This window comes from Antennarius striatus, chromosome 3 (assembly GCF_040054535.1).
Source record: "Antennarius striatus isolate MH-2024 chromosome 3, ASM4005453v1, whole genome shotgun sequence".
Lineage (NCBI taxonomy): Eukaryota > Metazoa > Chordata > Actinopteri > Lophiiformes > Antennariidae > Antennarius > Antennarius striatus.
This window is the reverse complement of record NC_090778.1, coordinates 22,098,591-22,125,300: the sequence shown is the minus strand read 5'-3', so window position 1 is coordinate 22,125,300 and position 26,710 is coordinate 22,098,591. Positions and strand designations below refer to the sequence as shown.

The following is a 26,710-nucleotide window of genomic DNA, read 5'->3' as shown; positions in this document are numbered from 1 at the left end:
GAGATTTTACAGATGGTTTTTAAGTCGCAACAATCTCAAAAGAACTGAATACAAATATGATTAGATGCTGTAATTTTTTGCAGATCCATGGAGTGTAAGACATTATGGATATAGTCAATGTGCAATAAATTATCAGGTCCATACCATTTCACATTAAATGAAGAAAATGAAACCAGAGGGCCACTCAATAGCAGACATACCTCCGCCAAGACTTAGCAGTCCATTTGAATTAAATTTGCAATTATTAAGCTAACCTAATAAAGCTATCCATATCACAAAGGGGAAGTAAGAAGTAAAGAAGGAAGTGAAAATAAATCATGGACAAACTCCAGAATTTGATGTTTTCTTCCCTGGCATGTGCTGCGCCCTTCCGCCCAGTTTGATTGTAATCTGTCAAGCAGTTAAAGCATAACAGTTATAAAAGCCCTTTTGCAATATTCACAAGAATAGAAGAATATATATCTGGATTCACTGCCAATCATAATGGGTTCTGCCATAGTAATGCTAAACCCTTCTGCCGAGCACATTCAAATCCATGAGGTAGTTTGTGTGGCATAAATGATAAAAACAAAGAAAGTTCTATTCCTTGCCCGATCTATTGGTGAGAATCCAGTCCATTTCTTGGCTTCTTTCCTCCCACCTATATATTTCATTGTTTACTCATCCATGTTGTTATGAAGTTTCTTTGCCTTTGTGTAAAAAAACAATGTGAAACACGCTTGCTTTCCCCTTGCAGCGCCACATGAAGTGTGTGTGTGTGTCATGTTGCTAAGTGTGTTTACCACGCTGCTAACAGAGCATGTCAGATATGCATCATTTAGGAAAGTGGTTGTATCTCCTTCTCTTGTCCTGCATCGTCTGGGGGTCAGTCCTCGTGGGGCTTCTCTCCAAATCCACACACACATTTAGGTATATCTACAGAACCAACATTTTCCAGGGGGGTCACATGTTGTTGAGGTCATCTTAGGGGCGCACAGTGATGTGCAACTTGTGGAGGAAGTATGTGGTTCTTCATCTGTCCAGGTCCTGACTTTGTGGCCTTGGGTAGGGGTTGTGGCAGTGCTGGTGTAGCTGGGGGGGCAGCACCGGAGGCCCTGAGGGGGGGGGAGCTCATTAACAACAGGACGTACCCCTGAACCTCTAAACCCAGGCCTGCATTCCGTTTGCTCCACTTCCCTCTGGGACTCATCCAGTGGGGCTTTAACAGCCCTGGTGTTTTGGTTGGACTCTCGCCACATCCAGAGCTGAGCTAAGACCACCCCACCCCCCTTCCCAAGTCCCAATCAGGACCATAAATACAGTCTGCAGAAGGTGTCTGTGTGTTCCTGCTTGCTCAGGTGTTTATGGCTCTCTCACTCGTTCATGCTGAGCTCACAGTTGTGGCGGGGCAGCAACGGAACACTCTCGCTCGTGCTCGTGCTCGCGCTGCACGTTTGAGGCACCAGAAACACCTGCTCACACAAACATGGACACATATATCACGCTTGTCTTAACAAAACTGGTGACTCAGGCTAGAATTTAATACAAAATGTCTCGCCACAAATGGCCAGAGGTCACATAAACATGAATAAAACAGTGAGCTGAACCTGCTGAGTCGCTGTAATGACAGGACACAGACACACACTTTGTCTGGCTGTATGTGAACACATGCAAAGTGTGTATTATTTGCACGTGTGCCTAACGACAGACTGACAGGACGGTAAATTACAAAATGCTTCTGTGCCAGTTCGACTTCTCTGCTCTGTCTGCTGCTGTCATTGACTGTCGGTTGATGGACAGAAGATGATGTCACGGCCCTTTTATTTCTGTTGGCTGCCCTCAGTATTACTTCTTAAATGCTCTACCTCACCCAACGGGAGATGCATGCCGTCCTACGTACCAACTGAAACTGAATACAAAATATAAATATATTTAAAGAGAAAAACATTTTTAACATTTCTTTCAAACTCTGTTTTAGTCTTGTGGTATATCCTAATTTCTAGCTTTCTCACTATTTCCAGGCATGCAACTGATGGAACAGCAGAATAATTTGCTGATTATAAATTATTGGAGTACTTATCTTCTCCAAGAGGCCTTGGAGGAGATAACCGAAGTTCTGTGATGATGCTTCGTTTGCTTTAGTGTGTGCAAGATATTTTGAACAGTTGTCAACACATTTTGATGAAATTGTCTGTAGAGATGGATTTAAGGATGCACATTCTGGATCACATTATCACTGTCTCCAAAACTGCAAGAGAGGCATTTTTTAAAAAAGGGATTCCTATTATGAAAAACACATTTTTCAGGTCTCCGTATGTACATAGTGGTCCTCCCTAACCCTACCAGCTTCTAGTATCTGGAAAACAAACAGGTCCTGTGTCGACTGTATGGCTGAAAGGTCCTCAAAGGCCGTTGAAGTCAGGTAATGTTTGGCTAACTAGTTAGCTCCGCTTTGATCGGTGTATGTTTCAAAGATACCATAACTATTGTTTAAATACCCTCAGTAGTTTCAAATTTGTACGATATCTTTCCTGAGAATTTAAATCAAGCTGAAATGACGCGAAAGTGGAAGTGTCAAAAATTCAGAGGTAGGAATACTGTACTTAGTCCCTATATCTGTCGGAGAACCGCTTTCTCCAAGCCTTTTTAAGGCTTTCATCTTTGGATGTTGCATCGTTACATCCTATTTACGAAAGATCCAAAGGATTTTTCTTAGTTAATGCGTTTTATATGAACCTTTCACTCAGCCTGTGTAAACCTAGCCACTCAAGTAAACAGAGCTCTATTGAAGCAAGGTTACTTAATCTGTGACCAGATGGCTTCTCGACCCTGAGAAAAAGTGGAGAATTACAAAGTCAGAACTCAGCTCTCACCCCCTCTGGGTTTGCTCATGGGGTGGGGGGCAATAATCTATTCCCTTCCTTCTAGATGGCGAAAGAGATGCATTTGTAAAACGAGAACAGCTTTACTGGAAGGATGGCACGGCTCCAGTGGGACACGTTTCTAAAAAGCGCTTACAAGGTAGAAAGGTAAACGAGAGCAAAGATGAAGATGAGGTTTTTTTTCACCGTTCTTTTTGTCACAAGTTTACACTTGCAGTGAAATGAGAAGACACTGCTGCTTTAAGCCAAAGGAAGGTAAAATACAATGAAGGTCATGGAGAACGAAGGCACTGAAAGACTTTCCTTAACAAGAAAGGTCTGTTTATGTTGCTGCTGTGAAGACAGAGAACAGATGATGAGAATCATACTTGTTCTATGAAAACCAACCACGTAGTTCCTATTGGCGTTATTAATCTTCTCCCAGTGTTGCTGAACTTACGAAATAAAATTTGATTTGAGGCCCCTTCATCTGTGTCTTATCACAGTCAATGCTTTGCAACCCTCTGGGTGAGGGTGGATGGCCATAAGGACGCCAGACGGGTGAAAGGGCAGAGAATTCATGGGTTGCAGGGTTTGTGCTTTCCTACAGAATAATGACACGTATTGTTCTTGAAGTGGCAGCACCGTATCAAGACGATCACAGGAAATTTCTTCACATGCTAGTTTGGTGTTAGTTTTTTGTACGTTTTTGAGACATTTCTAACTTGTATGTTCTGAGATGACCGACGGAGATGTCTATGGAGAATGGAAGGAACTTTATCTGTGTATTTTAGGTTTTTTTCTTTACAGTGTTTAACTAAAAAAAAAAAACAGTCTGGATACCTGACAGAGACAGAGAGGCTTCATTAAGTGTTATCCATCTCTGCTGATGTGCTGAATCCTTGTGATGGAGATCTGAACACACACCCTGATCTGCATTGAGACAAGAAGGGTCACACTTGGAGATGAATCACAATCATTCATCCATCAAAGCAACTCATTTTGCCAAGCCAGAATTCCTTTCCCCTACCTGCTCCTGACAGAGCAGAAACTTTAGCCCGAGCTGCCACCGGTTCACGTTCTTGTTGAAAATCCGCCCCTTAGTTTGCTTGAAAATCTTTCCTCAGACCAGGCATCCTCCATCAGCAGGAGCGATCAGTCGCCCTCCCCTCTGGAAATATATGAAGATTTGCTTTGATAGGTGTTGCGGTAGACGGTTGGAGCGTGCAAAGCTTTCAACAGCATTTTGACTCCACTCACTTCAAAAGAAAGTTTGTCATTGACAAGTTGTCAGTGCTGAACAAGAATGGCACAGTGCAGCACAGCTGTCTTTGCAGAGGATATGCTTACTGCCAATGGAATGGACAGCAATGTCAGAGGACCATCTTCATAAATGTTTTCATATCCTTATTTCAAGATATTTAAGAACATCCAGAACGTCATTGTGTGTTTTGCTGAAATTACCCTTTTGCTTGAACTTCTATTGTGTAAACATTGCTGTTAAGTCCAGGCATGAAGCCTGTGTGGTTAGGTTTAGGAAAGGGGATGGTCTCCTGGGTGTCAGTGACCCACCATTCAACCCCAACTCCACCCTATTTGGGCTGTCTCACTCTGCCAAATGTGTTGCTGTATGCAGTTGATCTTAGCATTGTGTTGACAAGGACGTGTTTCCACTCGAGTTACAAAAACAGCCCGGTGCATCTCATCTAGAAAAAAAAAAAAGGGTATACCTCATGAATCTGGATGAGAAACAGAGGGACGTGCTAAAACAGAATTTGGAATAAGACTCGACTCGTGTTAATCCACAGACAGTGGATAAACCCAAGAAAGAAATTGATTTATAAATTGTTAGAATAAATAGAAATAAACTAGGTAGATTAAGACAACGTAATAAATCAGTTATAAAAGAAAATAATGTCACACATTCAGGATTTTAAAAACTTGACAAGTGCTGAATATTTTTTCAGTGAATGTCCTCTTAGAGTCAAAACACAATGTACAGCATTGAACCATCTGTTGAAATGGCAATAGCACTGCTATAGTGGTGCAACGGCTTGTAGGCTTGGTTGGACGGACGCAGCATCAGAACACTTTAAGGTCCCATCCTGCGTTTTACAACCACGATCAGTCCCATTCCTCAGCCTGTTGTTTGCTCGAACATATTTCAACAATTAGTTATGAGGACTTTTTGTACCTTAAAAGTTCAGTCTATATGCAATCTTCAGATTTTATTCTTTGCAAATGTCCATGGTGTTGATAAGGTCATAAAGCTCTGGGAGTTCCAACAGTGTCATCTGCATTACTCATACAGGCATAATCATTGAACTTTGTCACTATGAAATCAACCCAGAGGCTCAGCTGCTGTTTCTCTTGTTTGAATTATGAGAACCGTCTCTGCTGTCGTGAGTTTTCACCATCGCCCATAAAAGCAAAGTGGACTTAAGCGTTAAAACAGGACGAATTACTTTTATTTTCCATTTATTATCTCACTCCCATGTTGTGGCGTGTGTCGTTTTTAAAGCTCATAAAGCTTTTTCAACCAAAATACATTTTCAGACTGATGTATAATTTTGTGCAGACGGCTCTAAAGTGTCACGTGTGATATTTTCAGCTTTACTACATAATGTAATACTCAGATAAAATGGGAATGGCCCACTGTGAGCTGGCACAATTTATTTTGTGTCAGCTCAGAATTTTATGAATCAATTAAAACACAATTTGTCTAAAAAAAAAAGAAGAAGAAGAAGCAGAGAACAGCGGCTGTGCAGGAGGACCCAGAGCTCCTGAGAGGTGCCGCTGATAGATTTTGTTTCACTCTGAAGGCCTTAATAAGCAGCCGCTCTGCACTTTAACCTGTCGGTGCTCGATTACTGTGAAAGGATACGATGAAAACGAAGACGAAGCTCCTCTCTTCATCGACACATAACTCAGTGTGCCACAGTTTGACCCGGAGGTATCAGGTCTTTGTCTTTCCTCCTCGCCCCTTCATCAAACTGCTGGTCACGATGAAGGGGCGAGGAGGAGATACACAACATTTGTGGAACACACACACCCACACACACAGACACACACACACACACACACACACACACGTGTACATCTCAGATAGATACGCACTACGCTTATAGCATGCAAACACACAGGAGACACATTTTGTCAACACAGGCCAGATGTTTTGTCTCAGTGTGTATGTTGGGGCTCTTCCACTCCCTCTGATGGGGGAGTGTTCACCTCTGGAGCTGGATGCTCTCCACCATGGCTGTTGTGAACAGGATCACTCCAATAAATTACTCCACAACAGCCGCATGTCTGTGGGTGTAGGGGGTCAGTCTGTGTGTGTGGATGTAGGGGGTCAGTCTGTGTGTGTGGATGTAGGGGGCCAGTCTGTGTGCAGATAAGTGAGGAAATCAACTTCTAAGCATGGGTTTGTTTTACCTGGACATTATAACGTGTGTGAGCTAGCATCCTAAAACAGTTGCAATATCTGATTTTCTTTTGTCATGCTAGTAATCAGATTTAAGTATTAACATGATATATTACAAGCTACATATATTTTTACATATATTATAAGAGTTCCCTTACCACTGAGACCGGTTTTTTATGTTATTCTCATTTTAAATTGAGATATTGGCTTCATTACAATATGTAAGCGGAAAAATGCCCCCCCCTCCCAAAAAAAAGGGTGATTTTGTGTCTTTCCGGAGAGCAACATGAAAGAGTGACATTCAGGGAAATTCTGATGGGTTCTTTTTCATTTAATAAACTAAACAATGAGGCGATTAATCATCCGTGAAACAGCAGGTATAGTCGGTATTGTAGCGCCTCTGCTCAAGTGTTCGTAGGTGTTACCAAAGCAACACAGGGTTTGTCTTGAACTTTTTTTTGTCTTTCCCTCCTTCAGCACTTTCTCACAGCGTCGGTGTGAGGGAGTGCAGGGAAGACTGTTGTTGTTAAACTCTGTGAATGCCAGTAGGGAGGGTTTTGAAGTGTAGTGTGTGTTTCTTTGTAAAGTAGTGCCGAGATAAGGGCAGCATCCAACACACCAGCCCCTGCCAGAGTCCTGTGGACCCCTGCTGACCTGTGACTGTGATCACACAGTCTGTTTATTAGCTGACAGGGACGACGCTGATTGATGGCTCTGCATTGTTCGCTTTTTGTTTGGCCAGTTTTGTTTGTCTGTGCCGTGAAGGCGGTGCTGGTTCTGTGTTGGTTTTGATCTGTGTCTCCTCTTTCCTCTGATTCGGTTAATCTGCTCCCCTTCATGGGAGCCTCTCCTCCTCATGCGAGTGCTTTCGTCCTCATGTGCATGTCTTCACACACCCTCGTCTTTGAGCATGTTGTGCGTCTCAGAGATAAGACCCTCATTCTGCTGTGATTGCAGAGGGGTGGAGGATGTAGGGAGTGACAACACAACGGATAAAAGCAGCTTCTACTTCTATCACCTTCTTTCTTCAACTTTATCTTTTTTTTTTTTGATGAACCATTTTTGCCATTGGTCTCCCTGAGTGATCTCTACCAGATGCAGTAAACTGCAGCACATTTGCAAACCGTGGGAGAGTTTCTGGGTCAGGCTTTATCCAAACAGGGATGGAGTACAGTACTTATTTTACATTAACGCTGGAGCTACATCACCTAGAAGCATTGCTGTCTTGGCAAAAGTACAGACAGCAAGAGTGTTTTTGGATGTAGACGGTGTCTTTCTTCACCTATTTTCCAAGTAAAAGTGGCCTTAAATGTAGAATTTGGACTGAAGTAATATTCTGGATCTGGTGATCAGGAATGTTTAGATTTATACGGCTCAGAAAATGTCCTACCATCAGATAATGAATAATAATGATGCACACTAGTGAAGGACGATCAAATCAAAAACTGCCACTATTAAATATTCTTGTCTTTATTCTGCACCTCATTCTCAACCCTTTTGTTCAGAAGATAATAAAACATTTAATATCCGAAGCTGTTTAAGTCGATCCACTGGACGTTAAGAAAGTTCTTGAAGACGTTTCGTCTCTCATCCAAGAGACTTCTTCATTTCTTCAAGAACTTTCTTAACATCCAGTGGATTGACTTAAACAGCTTTGGATGACCATGACCTGGATAACTGAGAACCTACACAGACAATAAACATTTAATATTTTTTAAGAACACGTTAAACTCATGAGAAATGACTGTCTTTTGTGTGCTAGAGATTGAAAATTGCAGATGAGTTTACTTTGAAAAGAAAATCTCCTCTTTACCTGTGTATTATATTTTTAAATTTTTGTACATGCGTAACAGCAATTGTACGAAATCTTTCTATTTTAAAGTGACAGCTAAACTAAAAGAGCTTGTATTTATTCAAATAGTACACTTAGTGTGGAGTGGGGGGGATTTGCGGTCTTGTGACCATGCTTGTCTCGAACAACTATCAAGCTAAGAATGATCACAGTATCATTCCAAATTCTTAGGTTTTTATGAATGTGGAGGGTCAAATGATCATGGGACTGTTGCTTGACAATAACATAATGAGACAGCTACTTACCCTCTTCTTGCACTTTCTTTTTATATCTTCATGTTTGTATTTCTAACTTTTTAAAACTCCTCTGTTCTGCATCTTCTGTGGTAGAAATTCCCATTCAGCATAATTCACGCACCTACACACACACACACACACACACACACACACACACACACACACACACACACACACACACACACACACACACACACACACACACACACACACACACACACAGGTGTGACATCAAACAACTTCTCTCTTTCCTACTTTTCCTCCTCTTCTCTTTTGTTCTGCTGTTCAAAGACTCCCAGACCCTGACCTGCAGGAAAACAACCGCTCTCCTCCGTGTCTAGTTTTGTCTCCTTCACCGCTCGGGTCTGAACTCTCCTCTTTAGCTTATCGTCCCTTTGTAGAACACAGAGTGCAAGCATACTTATCTCCAATGGTGCGAAACACAAATAAACTGCAGCCCCTGCGAGCTCGACCCTCCGGTTTATTTCAGTCTGTCAGAGGAACCAGACATGAGACAGACCCTCATGTCTGAGTAATGCAGCCCAGGACTGAGGTGCCTTCTGTGGGCCTGATTGGGTGGATTTATTTGAATGTCCCACATCCAGTAATGATTGTCATCCACAATGCATCATATGAGTTGTACACCGACACGATAATTTACTGTAAATGTATGAGTTTATTTGAGGATGCACTGAGTTTATTTTCAGAGCACCAAGAGGGTCTGCTGCACGTGACCCTGACAGAACACCAGAGCTCAGCGCTCCTTATCTTTTCAGTGTATTTGTCTTACTCTGGGATATTTCGGTGGTCCATACATTTACTGTGAAGAAGAGCAAGAAAAGAATCAACTGGACTTGCTTCAGGTTGGTTAAAGACGTTTCACCTCTCATCCAAGAGGCTTCTTCAGTTCTACACATTTCACACACATTATATGTTGTAGCAGCAGCAGCAGCTCCATCAACCCCCGTTACTCAGACAAGCTGAGGAGGCTGTATTTTAAATTAATGAATAATATGTTCAGTTGTAGTAACACAATGAAGACCACCTCTGCTTCCACTCTGCTGTCTTGTGTGAATTAAAGAAAAGATCCTATTGTTTTTCTGCTGGGGTAAAGTTCAGACATCCTGGGGATCTGCTCTCAGGTTGCTGCAGGTCAGTCATCATCTTTGGCTGACGTAAGTTCAGCCAGCGTAAATCCTGCTGTGCAGTGGGAACAGTGAGGAGAAGGAGGTCCAAGTCCGTGGCATGCTTATTCATTCATGTCGTCTCCATGAAATGCTTCTTACTCTATGCCATGATTAAATTCTCCCTTTGTTTGTGATTTGTGTTTGTGTAAGCTGACCAAGACCGGGTCTAACGTACCTGCAGGAGTTATAGCCTTAACCCTCCTGCATCAATCAGCAGAGAGCCGTTTATCGCTGTGTGACCGGCGTCCCCATACTGGTTCTCTGCTGTAGTATCATGTTCTTCAAGTGCCTCCCTGCAAGTCCACCTGAGTAGAGGCTCAGTGTTCCACACGCTATCACCCTGAACCCTAAAAAGCCCAATCATCTTTGATCCCGGCCTGCGGCCCCTGAAAAGTGGCGTCTAATCCAGCGAAAGCTTTAGAAAGACACAGAGGAATGCCTGGCACACAGCTCACCATTCAGCCAGGGATTAGACTGAGTGGAGCTCAACTTCACACGGCCATTTCTCCACCGGATCAGTGTGAGTGTGCCACTATGTGTGTGGATTCGGAGTGTTTGTGCACTTAGGTGTATGTACGCATGAACACAAACTGGAGTTTGACCTAATTAATATAAAGAATTCAAGCAAAACTTGTCAAACAGCACCAGAAACCTTACAATCATGTAAGGTTTAACACTATCGAGCAGCATTCGTCAATGATAAAAGTATTTTCAAAGTGAAAGCAGTCAGATGATCAGTGCTGAAAACAAACACACACAGTCCACCTGCTTCACAATGACTCTTATATCCTATATCAGACTTATTTATTCATAATTTTCCTATTTATCTCCCATCTGAAACTTGTGGTACAGCCAATGCATTGAAAGTAAAATAATGTAATCTTCAACCTATTTATTTTCACCAGACAATACACAATTTTATAGGCATCCATCCATCCAAATGCACACTCCACATGAGATACCAGCTCATCACGGGCCACAATTCATATTACTCACATATTGAATTTGGTCAAGAGATTTCTGTAAAATCATCCATTGTTGCTGATAGATTATATTACTGTATTGCTAATGATGAAGATACTGCATATGCCCAAAACATAAAATATAAAAACCTGGAGTAATGTCATCAACATCTGTAACCCAGAAACCAACAGCAGCTGATCGCCGTCAGGTGCTGATCACATTGACAGTCCTGAAATGTTGATGTTCTATTGATCCACAAAAGATAAAGCTTAGAGCTGTCTTTGATTTAGTGTTATTGTCCTCAGCAGCAGGTTTTAGATGTTGATTCTCATCCCACAAACAGACAATCAGGTGGATGATGGGTGTTAAACTCATAACACAAATGCAACGTGTGGTTATCAGTGTGATTCCTGTGTGTGTGTGTGTGTGTTTAACAGGTGCACATTTGCTCAGAAATGCGTATCGATGTACATTTTAAAGCTCAGAGGGCATTAAGTTGATGGTGAACACAATGAAGCAGCAGTGCGGAGCAGACTCATCAATCTTACGCTGAACCTGGAGTGTGGAGACAGTGATGTTGATCCTGGCACTCAGCCATCGCTTTGAGAACTTATCCATATGTGACCGAGTGTAATGCAGAGACGGAGCATCGGCGGGTGGATTTCATTTCATTTGATGAAAGAGTCTAGCTCTCGGTCGTCTCTCACCTGAGAAGAGTTTTGTTTGCTGCTGCTTCTTTTTTTTTTTGTTTTCCTGGAGTTTGTCGTTCTGAAGTCTGAGTCGTTTCGGTCAGATTTAAGCCATGAATTCAAATGCCCTTCTTATGTGCAGAAGCCATTTTAAGGCTGTATTTTAAGGCTGTATGCAAGTTCAGTAACTCAGACCCTTATGACGTACAACACAGCAATGTGTGGTTTTATAAATGGTCAAATATATCTAGTGTCTTCACTGATTGAAGGCCTTCGATTTTGGACTAGCTGCTGTTTAAATCTTCCTGGCCTACCCCCTTTCCTTTTATACAGACAGTTATTGCCTTTATAACAACAATGACAACCCCTTTGTGATGTTTAGACAGAACAGAGAGGGGCAATAAAGAAGCTACAGTCGAACACAGGCTGTGTAAAGTGGTCTAGACGCTGTTATACTGACCTTAAATTATGGTTGGCTTTGTGGTTTTCCTAGACCGGTTTGCTTTGGAGTGAAAAATGTTTGTTTCCCCACTGAGCTCTTGAAATCACTTAAAAAAAAACTGTCATTAAGGATATATTTCAAAATATTCCATAATTTTGACGGTGGTCAAAGATGAAAATAAATGTCTTTCTTGAAATTGTAACAGACCAATAAGGAATGTTTTTCCTCAGCGTTTATGTGTCTACAAATAAAACAATATACTGTATGTATGCAGCCAAGCTTGTTCCAGTGATGACGGGAATATCTGATTAGAAGATGATGAAAACAGAAGTTTCCTCGTCTGTGCCATCCAAAAGCCTGTGATCCTGAGTCAACCTGACGTCCCTCTGAGCTGGAATGAACGCCTCCACAGTACAAGCATCCAAACTTTTGAGGGCAAAAAGGCAGACCGGGGTGTGACGTTACATTTCCCAATGACAACTGAAATATTAAATGATTTGTCGCGGTGGCTGAAAAAGGACAATGTTCTGTGGAAGAATGAACTGAAACAATCGTGATGAAGTCTTTGGCCACTTTCTTACCACATGTCTGCTCATCTTAGCTCAGTTATAGAGTGAGGTAAGTTTAGGGTTTGCTGTTAAAGCAGAATGTTGTACTTAGGGGGAGATTGAATGGCTACGGTCTGGCAATCTGTCCTGGCTCTGGACGGACGGGTGCAGTCACTATCACACAGTCGTTGGGTTTGACTGGAGCTTTTGTGTTTGGTTGTTATGGATCCTGCTGCTTGTCAGCAGGGACTCCATTGGTTTTATTTTGCATACGGGTGATTAAGGGAAAATACAAGTTATTGAAACCTTTTTCTTCCAAACACTTGCTCTCAAATGTACTCACACAAATCATATTACAGAAGGGAAATTACATTTGGCTGGTGCGGCAACTGGCAACGAAGCCATAATAAGTCAGTACTGAGAAATACCTTTTGATAAATAAGCTTAGTGTTGGACTGGACATGTCCTTCAAACACTCAGGGAGGAGGATTTAGTCACCCAGCGCTGAGTGGAGCAGAGGACGAGGTGCAGGATGTTTGGCCAGAGGTTTGTGGATTGGCCTCTGCTCTGCTTGGCTGCAGCTGTGGGCAGAACGCTCATCTACCTCTGTTTGGTAATGAACAGGGTCAGAGCGAAGGGGCTGCTGGACAGGAATTCAGCGGCGTAGTTTTACAGAGACCAGCAGTGTGTAAACTCTACTGCTGCACTTCGTTTCCCTCTTGTCATCGATTAGTTATTGCAAACTGTTGTGTATTTTGTTCTCCTCCTCCAAAACTTTGTGTCTGGAACGCCTCATCTTCCAACCTCCATCTTTTCATCAGAGTTTGGCAGAGCTCTTAATGAAGAGGCAGATTCGTGGGGTTTTTGTTTGTTTGTTTGTTTGTAATTTTCTTTAACATTGTGACAATTCCTGGTTAAAACAGATGTTGACCAGTTCATTTGAAGCTTTTAATTTTAATAACTTTTCATTTTTATGCCATTTTTTTTATTACCATTAGTTAAAAAGTTTACACTGTTGGGCAGATAGATGTAGTAATTAATATAGTAAGGGATTGCAAATCTGAGTTAAATTCACTTTTAGACTTTGACTAGTTGGCTGGTTTGCTGTATTAACAACTGATTAGAGGTTCCTTACTGTAGAGAACCTGGTCAAAGATATTTTGAGATCAAAAACCTCACTAAAACTCCAACTTATTCTCCTTTACATGCTGGATCTCCACTGGAAAGCAGCTACAGGCAGGTTTATGTCCCAGCCTCCTCCTGTATTGTTCAGTGTTTGGACAGGTGAGGCCGTCGAGGTTAACCTCTCCAGCTACAGAAGTCAAGTTAAATTATAAGGAATCATTTTGCATTGAAGTTTTGTTTTAAAGACACCGTTGTCTTTTCCATCAGTGTTCCCTCAGTTTCCCCGCTGTCATTCCACCCAAGAGCAATCTTCCCATTATCGTTCGACCCTCGTAATCCAGCTCCTTGACCATGAAAACCTACCCTTAGTATTTGAATTCATATAGGAATCATTATTAATACGAATGTTGTTCAAAAAAAGGGATGATTATTGACAGTTCGGATACACTCTTTTTGTTTGTCTAGCTAGGTAAACAGCGTGAGTTGTTGGGTAAGTTGTTGTTGTTTGTGTGCAGGGTCGCTCCCTGCATTCTCATATGTCAGCAATTATGCTGTTTATTTCACCAGCGTTGTAAACAACAGACAACAAGGCAACTTACCGAAACACCCAAAATTGTAGTGTTGGTGGGAATATCTTTTAAAAGAAAATCAGCTTCAAGGTCACGGTTTCGTATTTTAGTCGTTAAAGCTTATAAAATGGTAACATCGCTGTTCCGCATGCGTGACATTTCAAAAGCGATCACGTAACCCGTTGTTGCACATGCGTTTGTGTGGTCGTGTAAATTCTGGTCATGTGGCTGAGAGGAGTGTGATTTAATTATTGTGGTGTGTAGGGAATGTTTCATATAAAGCAAGCGCAGACAACACGGACCCCTCCCTGCCACAGTAAAGCAGCCACAGCGGAGCTTGTGGTTCCATCCAGTCATGTCCAAAGCTCAGCGTGTTCACTGGATCCCCACGTGACCACATGAGAGGACAGAGAAGCACATCACCCGTTAAGATGCCAGCGGAGGTCCGCTGAAAGGGAGAGTGACGCCAAGGGAAAGTTTACAAAGCAGCTTTATTTAGGTCAACCAGGGTCACGAGGGAGGGGCCTGGTTTGGTCGGTTTTTCTGTTATTGTGTCTCTCCTAATGAAAGTGACGGGTGTTAGCGGGACCGTCCGCCCCGGCCTCAGACTTTGATTAGACATCTGCTGCTTTCAAGTTGAGGGAATGTTTCAAGACTGGCGGGAGGATTTGCAGCCTGTCCTCACCACGTACTATCTCAGATCAGCTAGCTGCAACCCAGCAGATGAAACCTGCACAAATTTAACCGCTTTACACAGACCACTGCTCTTTTTTTTTTTTTTTTTTTTTGCTTTTATGACACAGAGAAAATTGTTTCCATTTTGACATACACTTGAGGTTTCTGTTTTTGGGTACAACTTGGAATACAGCAATTAAAACGAACCTTCAAAAACCTTTAAAAATCTTGAGGTTTTAGTCTTTCAAGTATCCGATTCTATTTTTACTCTGTGGTGCTTGGAAACAAATGTTTTTTAACAGTTGAGGCAGGTTGGCGCTGCTCAGTCACTCCAGCTGACGGTGGTGAGTGACAATGAAACGATGCTGAATCCCTGTAATTAACCACTACCAGTGCCTCCAAGGTATTCTCCACAGTCTGAAGCTCTGTTGTGGGTCTCTAATGATGAAACCTTCTGGAAAATACAATAAGCAGGAAGCGTGACGGGAGGGGAGGGGAGGTTATGGGGGTGAGTGCTGCATCCTGTGCAGAGTGGTTCCCCCCACATTTGTCTCTTACCCCAGAGTGTCAATGTTGGTGCATGTCTTCATACCAGTGGTTTTCAAAGCTGGTTGATGGGAAACATGGGGGTCCATGTGGGGTCCCACCAAGATGGTGAGTAATTTATCCACACTGTCATTCCAAATGTAAGTTTGACAGATTAAAACTTCTCAGTTCCTACTGAGTGGGAACCCTGTGAAAAGAATTTATCAAGATCTGCTTTGTCAAATGTGGTTCTTAACATGAAAGCAATTGGGAAGCACTGTTTTAGACCACACACACCTCCATCAGTAGAGTCACCGGTCAGACCATTCATCCAACCTGCTGTGTTAACGCACCACCTCCCACGGTGGGGACGGGAGGCGGCAGCCAGACAGAGGTGCAGACCCCATCGCTGCTGTCAGCAGCTCCACGGGCGAGCACAGGAAAGAGAGAGGGAAGGTGAGGTCAAGACACCCATGTCTGGGATGGGGAGGCGGGTGGAGAGGCGGGAGACCCTCCTCCTTCCTGTGAGAGATTAGAGGCTGTGTGTAACAGCACATCTGGATGTGCTGAAAGGACCGATGTGGGAATCAGCAGAACTGAAGATGAATGAAAACTAGATCATCCATCCCACCAAGACTTTGTTGGTCTTTTTTTAGGATAAGAAATTATTGTTGTGACGGTCAGGTGTGAGACTGCTAAGTGACGGCAAGGTTTGATGATTGGACAAAAGTATAAGCTCATGCAGAATTTGCAGGGGTTCTAAAATCCAGTAAGGGCTGTATTATTATTACAGTTGGAAACAGCAGCTTCATTAAAGTGTGGTTATGCCATCATATTTTATTAAGTAGCAAAAATAGCCTGGATTTTCTCTCCATAAATTCTACATATGAAGAACAAGAATTTCACAACGTATTGTAGTTTCTCCCCTGTGTATGGGACACTATACCCGCAAACAAAAATCCTACCCCAGTAAACCACTGACTGTTCTCCAAAGCTGCCTTTTGGATGAGATGAGAAATGTCTAAAAGAAACGTTCTTGAAGTCCAGTGGATTGACTTAAACAGCTTTGGATAACCATGACCTGGATAACAGAGAACCTACAGGGACACTGAGTGTTTGTGTTGTTACAACATTAAAATAAGTATGCTCTTGGTGCTGCATTACTCAAGTACACTAATTCAGTACAACCTGACTTTGAAGGTTTTAATGAGCTTCTCAATGACCAGATCAACTGTGATTAATTATTCCACCCCAGTGCAGTGACTAAGGTCTCGCTCTGTGGAGATGTGGTTGTGGTGGTGTGGCCGGTGTGCCCCACGCTGCCCTGGTTAAGTGTCTGTGCTGATTGATGAGGTGAGGTGTGTGTGCATGAGGCGAGAGCCCCTGACCCTTCAGACTCTCACCTCAGGGTCCTGGAGGCTCTAGCGTGGTTTCATTTGCAGCAGGTCTTTGCAACCCCTCACCTACACTTGTAAACCAGAGCAGATGCAGACTGGTTGCTTCAATGCACTTGTTTTCAACCAAAACTAGGATTCAGTCTCGCTCTGATTACTTTTTCCCTCTGGGATCAATTATCTGACCAATTGCTAGAGCGGGACCACACTTCCTTTTCTCCGATCTGAAGGTGGGGGAATGCAGAACAGCAATTCCAAAGGAAGGAAATTATTAAGTATGTCCCACCCTTTAAGTCAGTCACCTAATAAAAGAGACCAGCGACCCTGGGAAAGTGCAGTAAACACAGTGCTTCAGATGCAGGTTTGCACTGAGCAGAACACCAGCGCTGATGACTGGGACCTGTCGGCTGTGCGGGAGGTGAGAGCTGCCGATGAATCCACTTTAATACTGACTGACATTCAGTACGAATGAAAAGGTGCTGGTCCAGCCAACCAGTGTATAAAAGAGGAAGCAGCGTCTTGGAGTTAAACAAAGTTGAATGGATCACTCAGTGAAACATGTTCGGCACCATTTTTATGTCAAACAGGATGATGATCGACGCAGTTTGTCCTTCCCTTCTAACGATCAGATGGTGTGATAATATGTAATAGTTTATATGATAATATATAATAGTTTGTTCTTGCCTGGGTTTTAGTTGCTGTTCTTTTCTGATATGTCTTATTTCTAAATTTAGAAGGTCCAAGCATACCTTCACCACTGGCATAATTCCCTCCCTGAACTTCAAATTGATTCGCTTGATCGTTTGCTTGTGTTTGTCAGTATCGATTGAACATTCATCACTTTGATGTCTTTTTATCTGTTTTTGATGCAATGCATCAGATGTGTGCAAAAAAAAGTTTACAGGATGCATTTTTAAAACATTCAAAAAGTTGATTCAGTATGGTTTTTATTTGGAAAAGGATTATGAGACGAAAGCTAGACAGAAAGAGAAAGTAGAGAACAGCATGAAATAATTCTGGGATCCCATCGCCTCAATTTTTCTCTTCTGGATTCAAAAATAGAAATGGCTCACTCAGCAAACACATGTTCAGAGCAGCCGCCTTCTTTTCTTCAGTTTGGCTTGTTTTGAAGAGACACGGTGTTAGTTTCTGTGTTTCTGCTGCTTTTCGGGAGACATTTCTAACTGAAGACCAGTTAATTACTGTGGACCAAAACTTTGTCTCCAATTTGGGTCAAGTTGATCGTGGTTAAAGTTACGAATGAAATGTGAGTGGGATAGGTCTTATAGGCCAATATATTGTCAACAGAATGACCTAAATAAAGTTTATACGCGTGCGTGTGTGTGTGTGTGTGTGTGTGTGTATGTGTGTGTGTGTGTGTGTGTGTGTGTGTGTGTGTGTGTGTGTGTGTGTGTGTGTGTGTGTGTGTGTGTGTGTGTTTGTGGCAGCGTGAGGCAGTGCAGAGACAGAGACAAACTTCTCCCCCGGTTGGCTGTCAGCACCTGGTCAGTAATGATGCTGCAGTGCTGAGTTCAGCTAATTGACCAGACAGAGATGGATCTGTGGTGATCACTGCACTATGTGTGTGTATGTGCGTGCGTGCGTGCGTGCGTGCGTGTGTGTGTGATGTTTGTGTTCCCATCTGCTGCCGGACCCTGTGCTGCATCACCTCACAGGAACTCCATAGTCTGAAAAAAAAACAACAACCCACAGTTCGACTCAAGGAATCAGCAAAAACAACTCATTACAGGCTGTTCAACACTGTGTCTGCTTTCTGCCGTGTCTTCATGTACTCACCCGCCATCTGCTACAGCATGAGTCTCAATCCTACGTTCTCCTGAAGGCCTGCTGTCTGCAAACTGCTAAATGTTTCTGCAGAAGCAGAACAAATAAACCTCGGCAGGGGATGAGCTTGGAGTGTCAGTCGGTGCAGCTGAGTGTGAGATATTCTGGTTGGCAGCGCTAGCTGGGCTGTTAGCATGAGGTCCCTGGTTTATTTTCATTGGGAGCGAATCGCTGAAGGACTGACCTTGGTCCATTAATAATAACAATGATATTAAAAGGGATTAACAGGCCTTGTGTGTATTTGTTTGTTTGCACACACATTAGTTTTTAGGCTGTAAATTCAGCTGTGGTTCAGGTTTCTATGACTGTGGTTCTCAGTCTTGGGGGCACAAGTAGAAACCGAGTGGCCAAAGATAATAGCTTTGGAATATAGCTGCTGTAATATTAATAATATCATTATACAATAGTGAGACAGGGTTTCTGCCTTAGTGGAATCCAAATCAAAAATGTTATGCATTATGCATCTTGGCTTCTCCCTTCACGCTTGGCATGAATGCTCCTGTGTTGTTGGCTCATGGGGCCCCAGTCTGTTACGAAGCCCAACTACCATTCATTCTGTTTCTAACCGCATGGTAGCTCCTCGCTTTTGTTTCAAATATTTCTAAATGTTTCTACTTTATCTGAGTGTTTTCAGTTACGAGAAATCCATGTCAGTAGTTAAATGTATGTTTTTCTGCTGTCAGCAAGTGTAATTTGCAAATAAACAATCCGATGTGAGTAAGACGTTGAATTATAGCTATAAATGATACAGTTTGTGTTGGCTGCACCCGGTCGCTGTTTGGATACACAATACAGCCAGTGCAGTATTGGTGAGCGACATGATAAATACTTAATTTGAACAAATTCAGCACCAATATATTATTATTTTACCACAAAGGCACTTTGATATTTTCTTTTAATTTGAGAGGCTCCTGTTCGCTTTACCCATCTTCGGTGTTTTTTATTTATTCCAGCAGTGAGTGATGTGCAGTGGAGGAAACAGGACAAGTCCTGTCAGGGCGTCATCGGAGGCCCAAGGGGCGACATGTGTGGATTGGCAGGCTTGACGCTCAGATTTCGGCAAACTATTTCATTGGTCTGTCTAAACATATCCCCCTGGCCACAGGCTCGGGGGTAACGTAACCGAAGCTGTCGTGTGAAACCTGATATGTCTTCTCATTACTCAAACTTAACACCTCTTCCTTCCGTTACTGGTTAAGTTTATGCATAATATTCACACACATGTATTATGACGGAGGAAAAATAACCTTCCGACCGTGACCTTCGCTCTTATTTTCCTCCGCTTCCAATGGGATTATTTTGCCAGAAGTGTTTATGACATGACTGAACTCTGTGGACATGAGAGAGGAAAGTAGAGCAATAGACAGAGATGATGTCAAAGTGGCCTCTGGCCCACGAAGCTCTACGGGGTATTCCTCTAATGCAGAGCTCTGACTCAGTCGCTGATTGTGGCTCGGTGCAACATGGGGGCAAAAGGCCAAACACATTCACACATTTCCTCGATACCCCACGCCCCTAATCCCGCCGGGGTAATTAGCCCACCGAGAACAAAGCAGTGGATGCGATGAGCCGCGTCCATCAGGGGGCATTCATTAACTGTGATGATGTTACTGTTGGCTGAGTCAGTCACGGCGTGCACACAGAACACAGCCTGGCAGGTAACACACACCGTCACAGGAAATAGAGGATTTTATTTATTCTTTTAGTTATTTATTTTTGCAAAGACAGTGTGTCAGAGATGTGTGTGTGTGTGTGTGTGTGTGTGTGTGTGTGTGTGTGTGTGTGTGTGTGTGTGTGTGTGTGTGTGTGTGTGTGTGTGTGTGTGTGTGTGTGTGTGTGTGTGTGTGTGTGTGTGTGTGTGTGTGTTGGGGGGTGGGGGTAGCTGTTCTTTTGCCAAGGCTGGCTTAATGCTTCATACAATAGCTCAAGTGTGTGGGTGAGGGGATCTTGGAGCTTGAATGTTCTTTCCTCCAGAGGCAGAGGAGGTGCTGTTAAGGGGTGAGAGCTAGACTTCCTACTCAAAACCTCCTCTGGAACTAAAGGCCGCCGACTAGATGAGCAAAGCCATGGAGGACTCGTCCACGTCCGCGGCGTGAGCATGTGCGTCTGTGTGAGCGCACAGGAACAGGTTGAGAAGGGGGAATTATTGGAACGGTTTCAGTTTACCCTCAGGTTTCCAGCTCTCTCCCTCTCTTTCTCCTTACTCTGGGTAATCACTACACCCGTTATGCTTTCCTGTCTTTAGTTCCCAAATGTTTATTTTTCTTTGTGACAGTAATCCCACAATTTTCCTTTCCTGACTTTACTGTCGATGGAGATGTATCCTGTCACATGATGTTAGGCTGTTTCAAAGAAATGTCATTCTTTTGCTCCAGTTTGGTGCTGTTGGGTGGATTCTTTTAGCGTAGCATTTGGTCGCAACCGGGGCTTCTAGCCGCTGAACAAAGACCCACTTCCTGGTGCCTAATGAGGTGCTGAACCTCTTGTTTGTATCAGGAGCACCTGGGCCCACTAGAGCTGGACCAGACCCGACAAATGAGTCAGTCTAGCGTTTCCACAAGGGTCTGCCCATTCAAAACATCCAGAACTTAGGGACACAAACACCCACACTTCATAAAATGAAGGTAAGGCGGAATGTGAGCTGAGACTATCCATTCTGTCTGCACAAGGAAACTATTGTTTGTCTTTGCACGCTTTCTCCCAGGCTTTGAGATTTTATTCTCCATAAAGAAACAAAACTACTTCAATGTAACAGAAACAAAAGCTGCAACTGTCTCTGGAGATTTTCCATATCTGCCAAATCTGCAACCAGTCGACTTTATACCAGCTGTCCTCAGAAATGTTTTTCAGGCCCCCCTTTTTTTTTGTTTAATGTAAAATAGAAACAAGTAATTTATTAGGTAATTAATTCTCTCTAATCTGTATTATCAGCATTATATTGCAAAAACATCTTTTCTATCAAATAGAATATTTTGAAGTGTTTTTAAGGTCACGATGCCCCTAAAATGTCCTTTTCTGTTTCTCCATCTTCGCTTGCAGATGCAGGGAATCAGCTTGTAGCTCAAGAGGCCATCAGGAAACCGTCCACACTGCGGCGCCCACCTGCACGTACGGCAGAACCAGTTTCCAGTAAGAACTGTTCACCAAACAACATGTGGCTGTAAAAAACATAATCCTCTGCATAAACTTGACTCCAAATTCCTGTTGATGAAGGAAATCAAAACTTTATTTCTTTTTTTTCTCCCCCAGATTGTCTCAACTGCAGTCGAATTACAGCTTTGGGTGACAGGCTGAGCTCACTGGAGACAAAGGCATGGACTGCACTCATTCATCCACACTAGAACTGAGATGTTTGATATGATTTATCAGATTCTAATACATTTTAATATTTCCTTATGCCAGGTCCAGCTATTGTCTTCCCCAGCTCTTCCCCACCTCCAGGTTAAAGGAGGACCTGCGCCAGAGGCTTCCTCTCTGATGGGCAGTGTGCCGGCTCAGGGGGCTCCTGGTGAGCAGGGACCTGCAGGTATATCAAACAGTGAAATAATGGATGCGTATTTACATTAACTGGATTCTAGGTCAATGTCTTTTGATAAGTAAGTTCCATGCGACTCAGTGCAGCTAAATTACAATTACAAAATGCGCCTGATGTGTAATATGATATACATTTTTACATGTATAAAAATGCAACACATTTGTTTTTGTTTGTTGTAATGAATTAAGTCAAAAATCAGAATTTAAACACTCAAAATAATCAAAAGAGAGAATACTGACGCATGCTGACTGTTTTCATGAACCAAGCAAATTGATGCTACTGAGTTTTAATATATTGATTCCTTCCATTCATCTTCATGTCAGAACCTGAAGCCACCTGAATCATTAACGGTGCAGCTCAACATCCAACAGTCGAGCACTGGGTTGTGTGTGTTATACCAGTCTATATACACTCTTTTCTTTTCTTTTTTAATAACCCCTTTATATTAAAAAAAAAGAAAAAAAAAGACAAAACTCTTGCTTTTCTCTAATGGAAATATCTAGCGCTGTATTTTGGAAGTGAAATTTAAATCAACCCTAACGATGACATAAACACTGCAACGAGAAGTCTGTCGGTTCTCTTTCTTACACAGTATTTTCCAGGTAGTTTGAGCACATATATTTCCAAAGAGCTGCACCTCATAGAAGCCACCTCTCTGTTTTCATTACAGGTCCTCGGGGTGAAAAGGGGAGAGATGGGCTTCCTGGCAGAGAAGGTAAAGCGTAACCATTGTTGACTTTCAGTTTAGACGTAAGCCATTTAAGGCCTCGTGATTACTCATGACTGATTCGTCTTCTTAGGGAGGCCAGGGACTCGAGGTCTGCCAGGTCCCATCGGTCCTCGGGGGGATGCTGGGACAAGGGGCCCATCTGGAGCTCCTGGATTGAGGGGATCCCCGGGACCAGCGGGTAAGTCAAAGCTGTGACTTGAGCTGAGAGAAATAAAACTTAACCTTGTTTTAGTGGATGTTGACACAACGTCTCAAGCATGTAGTAAAGATTTAAGGCAGGCCCGTTTGTTTTCATGCCTGTCCACTTAGCCTGCAGTCTGTAGAACACAATGTTTTAAAGACTCACTGTCGACCAGCGACCTTTGGAAACAAACGTGGAAAAATCAGAGAGACCTCTGACAAAAGCCTGACCTGTAATTCCTGCGCCAGAGTATTTGTGTTTCCCCTTAAACCGCTCGGTCAATCCACAGACCCTCCAGTGGTAAACGTCGTAGCATTCCTGAGGCCTCGCTGGAATTTGGGCATTTTGTTTGTTATATTTTGAAATGATCTGTTTCTAAAACTATCGTTTTGCAGTGGGCATTTCATTTCACTAGACGTGTCACTGCTTTTAGCGTCCAAAGTGCTCTGAAATATAAGCCTATTATATTTCAATTCATAATTCAACGGTCATTTACAAATAATAAATCATGTGTTGGTGGGGGGGGGGTAAATCAACAAGGAGCTTTGTCTTGAATCACAATTAAGTAAATGGCGTCACAACATCTGCTCTTGCTATGAGCTGTTATTCCTCATCAGTTCTCGTTTCAGGCTCGCCTATGACCACGGCTCTGTGCCTGCTGCTGGTTAGAGATGAGATTTAGAGCAAAAGTTAAACTACAAACCTACTTTCTAAGAAACGCCATGTGACTTCAAGACGAAAGGAACACGAGCTTTATATACACAAATCCCAGGTCCTTATGATTTCCATATGGCTGTGGTGTTATTGCTTTTTCTCCATCTCCATTACTTAATAAATTCCACCAAAACTGGTGCACAGTTCTTGTGTTCAAAGCTATACCTTCGTTATCGTGCCGATTTTGTATTTAGTTTAAAGATGAAGTAAAACAAAACGTTGTGAAGGCGTCATAGAAGAAGACGAAGAACAATCGTATTGCACGTTTTGACTCAGATTGTAACTCTGCATCCTCTCAGCTGCTCCAGAAAACAATTTGAAAAGAGATTGTTTTCTCCAATATGCCACAGAGGCTCTAAAGGGCCTGTCTGATTGGCCGTTTCAATCCATGATTGTTACTTAAAGTCTCGCAGCCGAAACGTAGCAATCCCACGCTGCCATGTTTACGAATTAAATGAAATTGGTGCCGCGGAGGTGACAAATCGGAGATGAAATGAGATTACTATGGAAAGCGGTTATTACTGGACTGCTATTTTCATTTACATCAGCACATAAACAGAGAGGTGGTGAGTTTGCGTTTGTCAGGGGGCAAAAGGTGGTGTTTAGGGGAAGCATTACCTCAGAAGGGTTCAGACAATGAGGTCACATGTAGCTGGTTGTGCTTTTTTTTTTTTTTCCACGATAGGCTTTTACTGACATATATAAAAGTTAGTGGTGCGTTTGCTGTGAACTGCTGCCAGTAACACTTTGCAGAATTTCACTGTGTTTATTTTAGTCTTCTCATGCTCCTTATTCCCAGCACCAGACCATCCTCCTCCTGTTAATTACATCAAAACAAAGCCAGAATCGTGTTCTCCTCCTCCTCCTCTGACCAGTTGCAAATGTTACTCCACATGTGCACGAACACACATGCAAACACACTGGCTGTCTCCTGCCAGACACCACTATTTTATGTCATTCAGCACTTTTATCCAGCCAGTTTCCTCCCCGCCGTCACTGCTTATGCTCCTAACATCCCTTCACCAGCAAGCAACTATCATTATGTTCTCCACAAGAATCTGCTGAATTTTTTTTTTTTTTTGCTATGGGATACGTCATGTCTGTCACCACAGTCATGTTTCTTTCTGTCCCCTCTTCTCTCAGGACCCCGTGGCCCATCAGGGTCCCCAGGAGAGCGAGGTCTACCGGGCCCACCTGGTCCTCCAGGTCCCCCTGCGCCGGCCAGTGCCCGCATTCCCGAACCAGACCACAGTAAGACCTTGAACAACTTCCAGCAGTGACCGTGACACAAAGTCCACACCAAGTAGTTCAAAGCAGTCAGTGTAGTTTTTATAAATATAAATGTAAATGGAGTGTGGCAGAATAATCCTTAGACTTCATCCAATCACATGAGTCAGCTCCCTCTGGACCCACAGAAGGCTTTACACAACTGTTTTCATATTTACATTTTTACTCCCCAGATTCTGTGTTCGGACCTTGATGTGTAAAACGACACTTCCTCTAAAATCGCCATTTATTCCATTGTAGTGCAACAGAGTGAGTTTTCTGTAAACAGAGCACAAACACATGAGCACTAATTCAATGCAAATCTTTGTTCTCAAGCAGGATGATGTTTGACATACTATTAGCTTTACTCTTCGGCCTGCTGATATGCATATGGCATTTAGCAGCCGTACAGACATGTTCTCTCCAGCTGCATCACAGGTTTTAGGAATAATAATAAACATGAGAAACAAAGTGAATGAGAACCAGACAGGATAGGGGTAATCCCTTCGCTGCTACTTGCTCCTTATCGTCTGCCGGCCAAGTAGAACTGAATCAGAGATTATTAAGTGGAGGCTGAGCCGGTATGAGGTTGACACAGACTTCACATGCTGGGATGAGAAGCTGTCCATCACTGATGTCACTCAACACCTTCCAGATGTAGGCCATTGGTTAGACAGCTGAAGGGAGGTGTGAGAGACAGATGGGAGTCTGCACCAGCTCCTTCCAGGCCAGCGTATCAGCGGGTTTTATGTGTACATAGTGTAAAATAAAGTATGCTGCACACAGATTTGCAAGCTACGAGTTTTGTGAAGAAAGTCGTTGGTACATTGAAGTTGACATGATGTTTTTTTTAAAGATATTAGACATTTCTTTTGCATCAAAGTAACAGCAGGGGATGAAATAAGAGGTGTGGGTGTCTGCGCTGAGCTTCCTTTGAAAAACAGTGGTTTGTTTGGCTTTTGAATCAGTAGGTCCTCTTTCAAGCAAGGAACCAGGAGCCATTATCCGGACACGTTAAGCCATAGGTCGAAATATGTTCTTCATAGGATACAGAGAGAGTGTGTAGAAGCAGAGCGAGAGTGCGGCCCTGTTTTGGATGTCACCTCCAGTCGCTGTGTGCAGCGTTCTGGCAGCTTGAAGGTGTTTCTGGCTGCCCGCCCTCTTCCTTCTCCTCCTCGCAGCATCTCCTGAAGTCTGATGCTGTGACCTGATGTGTGTTTCCTGTCAGTATAAACTGACCCGGTGACCGCACACTTCCTGCATTGCTCACACATTCACCACCCTCTTCCTCTCGTTCTTCCTTTCATGGATTCATTTAGCTGTTCCTGTTCAAACAGTGAAAAGAAAGGTTTTACGTAGCAAATACAAATTTTATGTCATAAATAATAATCTACCTCTTAAAGTTTTTTAAATACATTTTAGTGTGTTTTACTACCCAGTTGATCAGGTGATGTTTTGTATGGGTGGGGAAACACTGCCCTCTAGAGGTTATATTATGAAACACAGAAATTTCACTGCCTTTAATTGGCTATTCCAGCAGCAGCAGCGGTCCATATGATAATGAATGAAATAGCATGTAACCCATATAAAACTTTATTGAAATGTTTTTGGTTGCCAAATATATAAAATCAGGGTTTCAACAGTTGTCAGTGGAGCAGCTCCATGTAGAGATGTAATAGATTATTATTATTGCATGCAGTTTTTATCAGCTTCAATCTGACCTCAGCCAGACAATAGCTCACATTGAAACACTTTTTGTTTCATTTCCAGATCGTAGAAAAGACCCCTTTTTCACCAACACATTCCACGATTCACGAGGGCTGCCGGTTCCAGGCCCTCAGGGTCCCGCTGGGCCTGTTGGTGAGTGTTTATCCCGATCCATATTGTGTTTATCCTTGTGCTGTGTTTATGAAACTATGTCCCTGCAGTGTCAGACTCGGCTAATGCAACAAAGAATACGTGTATATCGT

The 26,710-nt window shown here is 42.9% G+C and overlaps 1 protein-coding gene across 3 annotated transcripts in view; it reads left to right on the top strand.

Annotated features, from left to right (window-relative positions):
• emid1 (EMI domain containing 1) overlaps window positions 1–26,710 on the top strand; it is a 44,751-nt gene that overhangs the window by 13,021 nt on the left and 5,020 nt on the right. For all 3 annotated transcript variants that reach the window (XR_011035049.1, XM_068311408.1, XM_068311406.1), the window contains exons 4-10: window positions 21,354–21,443; window positions 21,564–21,625; window positions 21,717–21,840; window positions 22,520–22,564; window positions 22,650–22,757; window positions 24,618–24,725; window positions 26,511–26,600. Coding sequence is in view for 2 of the 3 variants with exons in the window: in XM_068311408.1 (XP_068167509.1) it covers window positions 21,354–21,443; window positions 21,564–21,625; window positions 21,717–21,840; window positions 22,520–22,564; window positions 22,650–22,757; window positions 24,618–24,725; window positions 26,511–26,600 (627 nt within the window). In the remaining variant the exon portion in view is untranslated. The remainder of the gene's footprint in view (window positions 1–21,353; window positions 21,444–21,563; window positions 21,626–21,716; window positions 21,841–22,519; window positions 22,565–22,649; window positions 22,758–24,617; window positions 24,726–26,510; window positions 26,601–26,710) is intronic.